General features: G+C 48.7%; 1 protein-coding gene across 1 annotated transcript; it reads left to right on the forward strand.

The window, feature by feature from the left end:
• The first annotated feature begins 723 nt into the window (after positions 1-723).
• Positions 724-9000, forward strand: LOC124041793 (transmembrane protein 41A-A-like). Its single transcript, XM_046359866.1, has 3 exons — positions 724-1000; positions 6481-6631; positions 8833-9000. Exons 1-3 carry the CDS (start codon positions 831-833, stop codon positions 8998-9000), a joined length of 489 nt encoding a protein of 162 aa, XP_046215822.1. The 5' UTR covers positions 724-830.
• Positions 9001-10862: the final 1862 nt, after the last annotated feature.

The raw sequence follows: 10862 nt of genomic DNA on the forward strand, positions 1-10862 counted from the left end.
AATGTCTGTTGTAGTGCAGAGAAACCAGAAACCTTCATCAAGAGTGCAGAGAAACCAGCTAATACCTTCATCAATGTCTGTTGTAGTGCAGAGAGAAACCAATGTCTGTTGTAGTGCAGAGAAACCAATACCTTCATCAATGTCTGTTGTAGTGCAGAGAAACCAGATAACACCTTCATCAATGTCTGTTGTAGTGCAGAGAAACCAGCTAATACCTTCATCAATGTCTGTGCAGAGAAACCAGCTAATACCTTCACCAATGTCTGTTGTAGTGCAGAGAAACCAGATTTAACCTTCATCAATGTCTGTTGTAGTGCAGAGAAACCAGCTAATACCTTCATCAATGTCTGTTGTAGTGCAGAGAAACCAGCTAATACCTTCATCAATGTCTGTTGTAGTGCAGAGAAACCAGCTAATACCTTCACCAATGTCTGTTGTAGTGCAGAGAAACCAGATTTAACCTTCATCAATGTCTGTTGTAGTGCAGAGAAACCAGCTAATACCTTCATCAATGTCTGTTGTAGTGCAGAGAAACCAGCTAATACCTTCATCAATGTCTGTTGTAGTGCCCAAAAACATATTTTGGTGTAAGGAGAGCCAACTGTAGTTCATAACATCAAGGTCCAGACAATGATCCTCAATACTCTAGTCTGGTACTTGACCACCAGAGAACACGAGGCTGCCCTCTAGTGAAGACATAGTTGGAAGCATTCCAGGACCACAGGGCAACTGTCAGAAGTTAAACTGTGACGTCCACTTCTCAACACCGACACCGGGAGTCGGTCACCGAACAAACCTTTCTGATAAGGAGGTCGGTGTAGCGCGTAGCAATGGGCTCCATTTCGGGTTTATTATCTGTGGTAGGAGCGGCAACGTTATACCTCTATCTCCTGTCCACTTTCCTGCCGCCCGGACCGCAACATCTTCACCGGCGACATGCGGTGGAGTTAAACAACGAGAGCGCAGAGGGGGACGTGGACGTGGAAGTTGTAGAGTACAGGTAGCCAGCCTCAACAGATCTACAGCTACAATTCGCAAGATGTCGCAAGACTTTTTTGTTGTTGCTATTAGCATAATAATTATAGGCTACAGCAGCTGCCTGCTTGTACAATGACACTTTCTAGGACATGTTTACGTATACAACTTGTCAAATAAGTCAATATATAGCGACTTCCACAGTGTTTTATTAGGGGTAATAATAGCATAGTGACATCACCATTTATGTAATAGATCTAATGTAACATTAAAGTCCCAGAGTGGTTATCTGTTGTAGGATTATGTTGTTGATAAGTGTATTGACAGACGGCGCAGAGTCCATGGAGGTGCTGTCATAATCACTGCGTTTGGCAGCATCTCATTTCCCTCAGACGACCGCACGACTTTAAGTTATGAAAATGACATCATCAAACACCTGACTTGTCAGTGTAGGCTAATTCAGAGGAAATGTCACAGCTGGTTGCTGTTCTCTCAAAGTATTTGTCCTTGCCTGATGGTGTTTTTGACAGGTGATTATATCACAGTAGTTCCTGTTTTCAAATGATGTTCCTATAGGCCTACTCTAAACCCCTGTGTGTCTCATCCAGCCCCACCTTCTCTCCTATGTTTATGGTTTCTGCCCCAGTGGAGATCTGGCCGTGGCCTCTCTTGGTTGGCTTAGGTTCACTTGGCCTGAAATACTGTCCTCCTCAGTCTGATGAGTAATGAGAACACACAGCTCTGATCTAACCCTGGACAGGACACACTTGTCTTGGTTGGCTTAGGTTCACTTGGCCTGAAATACTGTCCTCCTCAGTCTGATGAGTAATGAGAACACACAGCTCTGATCTAACCCTGGACAGGACACACTTGTCTTGGTTGGCTTAGGTTCACTTGGCCTGAAATACTGTCCTCCTCAGTCTGATGAGTAATGAGAACACACAGCTCTGATCTAACCCTGGACAGGACACACTTGTCTTGGTTGGCTTAGGTTCACTTGGCCTGAAATACTGTCCTCCTCAGTCTGATGAGTAATGAGAACACACAGCTCTGATCTAACCCTGGACAGGACACACTTGTCTTGGTTGGCTTAGGTTCACTTGGCCTGAAATACTGTCCTCCTCACTCTGATGAGTAATGAGAACACACAGCTCTGATCTAACCCTGGACAGGACACACTTGTCTTGGTTGGCTTAGGTTCACTTGGCCTGAAATACTGTCCTCCTCAGTCTGATGAGTAATGAGAACACACAGCTCTGATCTAACCCTGGACAGGACACACTTGTCTTGGTTGGCTTAGGTTCACTTGGCCTGAAATACTGTCCTCCTCAGTCTGATGAGTAATGAGAACACACAGCTCTGATCTAACCCTGGACAGGACACACTTGTCTTGGTTGGCTTAGGTTCACTTGGCCTGAAATACTGTCCTCCTCAGTCTGATGAGTAATGAGAACACACAGCTCTGATCTAACCCTGGACAGGACACACTTGTCTTGGTTGGCTTAGGTTCACTTGGCCTGAAATACTGTCCTCCTCAGTCTGATGAGTAATGAGAACACACAGCTCTGATCTAACCCTGGACAGGACACACTTGTCTTGGTTGGCTTAGGTTCACTTGGCCTGAAATACTGTCCTCCTCAGTCTGATGAGTAATGAGAACACACAGCTCTGATCTAACCCTGGACAGGACACACTTGTCTTGGTTGGCTTAGGTTCACTTGGCCTGAAATACTGTCCTCCTCAGTCTGATGAGTAATGAGAACACACAGCTCTGATCTAACCCTGGACAGGACACACTTGTCTTGGTTGGCTTAGGTTCACTTGGCCTGAAATACTGTCCTCCTCAGTCTGATGAGTAATGAGAACACACAGCTCTGATCTAACCCTGGACAGGACACACTTGTCTTGGTTGGCTTAGGTTCACTTGGCCTGAAATACTGTCCTCCTCAGTCTGATGAGTAATGAGAACACACAGCTCTGATCTAACCCTGGACAGGACACACTTGTCTTGGTTGGCTTAGGTTCACTTGGCCTGAAATACTGTCCTCCTCACTCTGATGAGTAATGAGAACACACAGCTCTGATCTAACCCTGGACAGGACACACTTGTCTTGGTTGGCTTAGGTTCACTTGGCCTGAAATACTGTCCTCCTCAGTCTGATGAGTAATGAGAACACACAGCTCTGATCTAACCCTGGACAGGACACACTTGTCTTGGTTGGCTTAGGTTCACTTGGCCTGAAATACTGTCCTCCTCAGTCTGATGAGTAATGAGAACACACAGCTCTGATCTAACCCTGGACAGGACACACTTGTCTTGGTTGGCTTAGGTTCACTTGGCCTGAAATACTGTCCTCCTCAGTCTGATGAGTAATGAGAACACACAGCTCTGATCTAACCCTGGACAGGACACACTTGTCTTGGTTGGCGTGATGCCATCGTCCCATCATATTTCATCCTCCCTAATTATAAAGGAGTTTCACGACCCTGCCGTCATGTTTATCAGGCCTGTACACTTCTATTAGAGAACAGACATCCAGAGGTGGATGGACAGGAGGACACCACTGGGTCTCTAGGGTCTCCTGCTGGGTCCACCACCGGACGGTCCTGATGTGGTGCTACCCAGAACATAACACTGTACACTTCTATTAGAGAACAGACATCCAGAGGTGGATGGACGGCCTGGACAGGAGGACACCACTGGGTCTCTAGGGTCTCCTGCTGGGTCCACCACCGGACGGTCCTGATGAGGTGCTACCCAGGACATAACACTGGACACGGTGTGCTGAGAGATACACACCGGAAGGTTCTGATGAGGTGCTACCCAGGACATAACACTGGACACGGTGTGCTGAGAGATACACACCGGAAGGTTCTGATGAGGTGCTACCCAGGACATAACACTGGACACGGTGTGCTGAGGGATACACACCAGACGGTTCTGATGAGGTGCTACCCAGGACATAACACTGGACACGGTGTGCTGAGGGATACACACCAGACGGTTCTGATGAGGTGCTACCCAGGACATAACACTGGACACGGTGTGCGGAAGGTTCTGATGAGGTGCCACCCAGGACATAACACTGGACACGGTGTGCTGAGAGATACACACCGGAAGGTTCTGATGAGGTGCCTCCCAGGACATAACACTGGACACGGTGTGCGGAAGGTTCTGATGAGGTGCTACCCAGGACATAACACTGGACACGGTGTGCTGAGGGATACACACCAGACGGTTCTGATGAGGTGCTACCCAGGACATAACACTGGACACGGTGTGCGGAAGGTTCTGATGAGGTGCCACCCAGGACATAACACTGGACACGGTGTGCTGAGAGATACACACCGGAAGGTTCTGATGAGGTGCCTCCCAGGACATAACACTGGACACGATGTGCTGAGGAATACCACCGTGGCTTTGCCTTCCATTCATCCCATTCAGCTCAACAATTAGATGTGATACCAGCAGCTCAGGTTTCATGGTTTATGGTTCATTCTGTTTGCGTGTGTCTGCGTCACTGCTGAGGAGCCTGATACTTCCAGCATCGAAACTAGCAGAGGCAGAAATCCCAGAGCAAAAGCCGCTATTTCTGTCCCATATCCTGTTTCATACTCTCTCTCCGCCATCTGGAAACCTCTCTCTCTCATGCTGCACACGGGCACCAGCCATGCCCACTTTAGTCTGTGTTTGACCTGTCTATGATGTCAGATTAGGGTGTCCCCAGATTCCCAATACTCTAGAGAGTCAAGTTTAGATGAGTCATACACCAGCCGACTGGGGACTGAGCATTATGTCTTCCCTATATGACTACAACTACGGCTGTCTGTACTACGACTGTCTGTACTACGACTGTCTGTACTACGACTGTCTGTTCTATGGCTGTATATACTATGGCTGTCTGTACTACGACTGTCTGTTCTATGGCTGTATATACTATGGCTGTCTGTACTACGACTGTCTGTACTACGACTGTCTGTACAATGACTGTCTGTACTACGACTGTCTGTTCTATGGCTGTATATACTATGGCTGTATATCCTATGTCTGTGTGTACTATGGCTGTGTGTACTATGGCTGTATATCCTATGGCTGTATATACTATGGCTGTGTATACTATGGCTGTGTATACTATGGCTGTGTATACTGTGGCTGTATATACTATGGCTGTGTATACTATGGCTGTGTATACTATGGCTGTGTGTACTATGGCTGTGTGTACTACGGCTGTATATCCTATGGCTGTCTGTACTACGGCTGTGTATCCTACGGCTGTATATCCTATGGCTGTCTGTACTACGGCTGTATATCCTATGGCTGTGTATACTATGGCTGTATATCCTATGGCTGTGTATACTACGGCTGTATATCCTATGGCTGTGTATACTACGGCTGTATATCCTATGGCCTTATATCCTATGGCTGTATATCCTATGGCTGTATATCATATGGCCTTATATCCTATGGCTGTATATCCTATGGCTGTATATCCTATGTCTGTGTATTCTATGGCTGTGTATACTATGTCTGTGTATACTATGGCTGTGTATACTATGGCTGTATATACTATGGCTGTGTATACTATGGCTGTATATCCTATGGCTGTATATCCTATGTCTGTATATACTATGGCTGTATATCCTATGGCTGTATATCCTATGTCTGTGTGTACTATGGCTGTGTATCCTATGGCTGTATATCCTATGGCTGTATATCCTATGTCTGTGTATTCTATGGCTGTGTATACTATGTCTGTGTATACTATGGCTGTGTATACTATGGCTGTATATACTATGGCTGTGTATACTATGGCTGTGTATACTATGGCTGTGTATACTATGGCTGTGTGTACTATGGCTGTATATCCTATGGCTGTATATCCTATGGCTGTATATCCTATGTCTGTGTATACTATGGCTGTGTATACTATGGCTGTGTATACTATGGCTGTATATACTACGGCTGTAGTACACACAGCCGTAGTACACACAGACATAGTATATGCATATACAGCCGTAGTATGTCTGTACTGTGTGTACTATGGCTGGCTATAACCTATAACCCCTTCCTATAACCTATAACCCCTTCCTATAACCTATAACCCCTTTCTATGACCTATAACCCCTTTTTAGAATTTATAACCTATAACCCCTTCCTATAACTTATAACCCCGTCCTATGACCTATAACCCCGTCCTATGACCTACAACCCCTTCCTATGACCTACAACCCCTTCCTATGACCTATAACCCCTTCCTATGACCTATAACCCCTTCCTATAATGTATAACCTATAACCCCTTCCTATGACCTATAACCCCTTCCTATGGCCTTCGCCTGTGTTACCTTAAATGCTCTGTCCTCAGTGTCCTCAATTCCCGTTTGAAAAAAATAATAATAATCCCCCTGGTGCAAACAGTAACTAGGTGCCAATATTTCGGTCTAAATCTGACACTAGTACTAGGAACCATGTTATCTGATGTTGCTGGTGTTTGTTTCCTTCCAGACTGAAGTTCCCGTCGGACCTGGATGAGCTGAGGGAGCTGGCTGAGATGCTGCAGTTCTATAAGACAGAACACACAGGCTACGTGGTGCTGCTGTTCTGTAGTGCCTACATCTACAAACAGTCCTTCGCCATCCCTGGCTCCTCTTTCCTGGTAAGAGGGACTAACATTACACCCTTCCATGGAACACACACTTTGTTTCCATGAACCTATGACCCTAAAGACCAGAACCTCCATCCATGGAACACACACTTTGTTTCCATGAACCTATGACCCTAAGACCAGAACCTCCATCCATGGAACACATGTTTCCAAGTGTCCATGAACCTATGACCCTAAGACCAGAACCTCAATCCATGGTCAGAACAGCCTCCTGACCCTCACCAGTAGGGGTGTAATCCATGGTAAAAATACTTTGAAGTATTACTTAAGCAGACCAGGGGTATCTGTACTTTACTATTTATATTTTTTTGACAACTTTTATTTCAAAACATTCCTAAAGAAAATGATGTACTTTTTTACTCCACACATTTTCCCTGACACCCAAAAGTACTCATTACATTTCGAAGGCTTAGCAGGAAAATGGTCCAATTTACACTTATCAAGAGAACATCCTTGGTCCTCCCTACTGCCTCTGATCTGGTGGACTCACTAAACAGAGAACATCCCTGGTCATCCCTACTGCCTCTGATGACTCCTCCATGGACTCACTAAACAGAGAACATCCCTGGTCATCCCTACTGCCTCTGATCTGGTGGACTCACTAAACAGAGAACATCCCTGGTCATCCCTACTGCCTCTGATCTGGCAGACTCACTAAACAGAGAACATCCCTGGTCATCCCTACTGCCTCTGATCTGGCAGACTCACTAAACAAACAGAGAACATCCCTGGTCATCCCTACTGCCTCTGATCTGGCGGACTCACTAAACAGAGAACATCCCTGGTCATCTCTACTGCATCTGATCTGGTGGACTCACTAAACAGAGAACATCCCTGGTCATCCCTACTGCCTCTGATCTGGCAGACTCACTAAACAGAGAACATCCCTGGTCATCTCTACTGCATCTGATCAGGCAGACTCACTAAACAGAGAACATCCCTGGTCATCCCTACTGCCTCTGATCTGGAGGACTCACTAAACAGAGAACATCCCTGGTCATCCCTACTGCCTCTGATCTGGTGGACTCACTAAACAGAGAACATCCCTGGTCATCCCTACTGCCTCTGATCTGGCGGACTCACTAAACACACATGCTTCATTTGTAAATAACGTGGGAGTGTTGGAGAGTTGGAGTGTTGGAGAGTTGGAGTGTGGGAGTGTTGGAATGTGGGAGAGTCGGAGTGTGGGAGTGTGGGAGTGATGGAGTGTTGGAGAGTTGGAGTGTGGGAGTGATGGAGTGTGGGAGTGTGGGAGTGTTGGAGTGATGGAGTGATGGAGTGTCGGAGTGATGGAGTGTGGGAGAGTGGAGTGTGGGAGAGTGGAGTGTGGGAGAGTGGGAGTGTCGGAGAGCCAGAGTGATGGAGTGTGGGAGTGATGGAGTGTGGGAGTGATGGAGTGTGGGAGTGATGGAGTGTGGGAGTGATGGAGTGTGGGAGTGATGGAGTGTGGGAGTGATGGAGTGTGGGAGTGTGGGAGTGATGGAGTGTGGGAGTGATGGAGTGTGGGAGTGATGGAGTGTGGGAGTGTGGGAGTGTGGGAGTGATGGAGTGTGGGAGTGTGGGAGTGTTGGAGTGTGGGAGTGATGGAGTGTGGGAGTGATGGAGTGTGGGAGTGTGGGAGTGATGGAGTGTGGGAGTGATGGAGTGTGGGAGTGTGGGAGTGATGGAGTGTGGGAGTGATGGAGTGTGGGAGTGATGGAGTGTGGGAGTGTGGGAGTGATGGAGTGATGGAGTGATGGAGTGTGGGAGTGATGGAGTGTGGGAGTGTGGGAGTGATGGAGTGTGGGAGTGATGGAGTGTGGGAGTGTGGGAGTGATGGAGTGTGGGAGTGATGGAGTGTGGGAGTGATGGAGTGTGGGAGTGTGGGAGTGATGGAGTGATGGAGTGTGGGAGTGATGGAGTGTGGGAGTGTGGGAGTGTGACCCTGGATATCCGTAGATAAACAAACTAGAACATTGTGTTGTTTGGTTTGCTTAATATAAACATTTTGAAATGATTTATGTTTTCAGTTAACTTTTGGTACTTAAGTATATTTAAAAATCATATACTTTGACTTTTACTCAAGTAGTATTTTACTGGGAGTCTTTCACTTAAGTCATTTTCTATGAAGGTATCTTTACTTTTACTCAAGTATGACAATTGGGTACTTTTCCCACCACTGCTCAGCATTGCTCATCCCCTGTGCTTCCCAGAACATGCTGGCGGGGGCGCTGTTTGGTCCATGGCAGGGTCTGGTCCTGGCCTGTCTTCTGACCACCACCGGCTCTACCTTCTGTTACCTGCTCTCTGCTGCCTTCGGGAAGAGCTACGTCACACGCCTGTTCCCTGACAAGGTGGACATGCTGCAGAACAAGGTGTGACAGAGAGACAGAGTATGTTGTTCCACTCCACAGTGCCATGGGGTTGTTGGAGGAGGACTGGGGGGGTACAGTACCATGGGGTTGTTGGAGGAGGACTGGGGGGTACAGTACCATGGGGTTGTTGGAGGAGAACTGGGGGGGTACAGTACCATGGGGTTGTTGGAGGAGAACTGGGGGGTACAGTACCATGGGGTTGTTGGAGGAGAACTGGGGGGTACAGTACCATGGGGTTGTTGGAGGAGAACTGGGGGGGGGGGGGTACAGTACCATGGGGTTGTTGGAGGAGGACTGGGGGGGGGGGGGGTACAGTACCATGGGGTTGTTGGAGGAGGACTGGGGGGGGGGGGTACAGTACCATGGGGTTGTTGGAGGAGGACTGGGGGGGGGGGTACAGTACCATGGGGTTGTTGGAGGAGGACTGGGGGGGGGGGGGTACAGTACCATGGGGTTGTTGGAGGAGAACTGGGGGGTACAGTACCATGGGGTTGTTGGAGGAGGACTGGGGGGGGGGGTACAGTACCATGGGGTTGTTGGAGGAGGACTGGGGGGGGGGGGGTACAGTACCATGGGGTTGTTGGAGGAGAACTGGGGGGGGTACAGTACCATGGGGTTGTTGGAGGAGGACTGGGGGGTACAGTACCATGGGGTTGTTGGAGGAGGACTGGGGGGGGGTACAGTACCATGGGGTTGTTGGAGGAGAACTGGGGGGGTACAGTACCATGGGGTTGTTGGAGGAGGACTGGGGGGGGGGGGGTACAGTACCATGGGGTTGTTGGAGGAGAACTGGGGGGTACAGTACCATGGGGTTGTTGGAGGAGAACTGGGGGGGTACAGTACCATGGGGTTGTTGGAGGAGGACTGGGGGGGGGGGTACAGTACCATGGGGTTGTTGGAGGAGAACTGGGGGGTACAGTACCATGGGGTTGTTGGAGGAGGACTGGGGGGGGGTACAGTACCATGGGGTTGTTGGAGGAGGACTGGGGGGGGGGGGGGTACAGTACCATGGGGTTGTTGGAGGAGGACTGGGGGGGGGGGGGTACAGTACCATGGGGTTGTTGGAGGAGGACTGGGGGGGGGTACAGTACCATGGGGTTGTTGGAGGAGGACTGGGGGGGTACAGTACCATGGGGTTGTTGGAGGAGGACTGGGGGGGGGGGGGTACAGTACCATGGGGTTGTTGGAGGAGGACTGGGGGGGTACAGTACCATGGGGTTGTTGGAGGAGGACTGGGGGGGGTACAGTACCATGGGGTTGTTGGAGGAGGACTGGGGGTACAGTACCATGGGGTTGTTGGAGGAGGGGGGGGGGGGTACAGTACCATGGGGTTGTTGGAGGAGGACTGGGGGGGTACCAGTACCATGGGGTTGTTGGAGGAGGACTGGAGGGGGGTACAAGACCCTTCCTTTGCCTCTTGTCCTTTGATTACAATTCTCTAAAGATAGACTAGAGGGGTGTGTGTGTGTGTGTGTGTGTGTGTGTGTGTGTGTGTGTGTGTGTGTGTGTGTGTGTGTGTGTGTGTGTGTGTGTGTGTGTGTGTGTGTGTGTTGTGTGTGTGTGTGTGTCCTCTTACATTGTCATTGGCTTACACATTAGGTCAGACAGGTGTAACAGAGGACCAGTGAGGAGCAGAAGACTGGTCTGTTCACCAGTATAACAGTGTCTGATCACCAGTATAACAGTGTCTGATCACCAGTATAAGAGTGTCTGATCACCAGTATAAGAGTGTCTGATCACCAGTATAAGAGTGTCTGATCACCAGTATAACAGTGTCTGATCACCAGTATAACAGTGTCTGATCACCAGTATAACAGTGTCTGATCACCAGTATAACAGTGTCTGATCACCAGTATAACAGTGTCTGA

Source organism: Oncorhynchus gorbuscha, linkage group LG01 (assembly GCF_021184085.1).
Source record: "Oncorhynchus gorbuscha isolate QuinsamMale2020 ecotype Even-year linkage group LG01, OgorEven_v1.0, whole genome shotgun sequence".
Classification (NCBI taxonomy): Eukaryota; Metazoa; Chordata; class Actinopteri; order Salmoniformes; family Salmonidae; genus Oncorhynchus; species Oncorhynchus gorbuscha.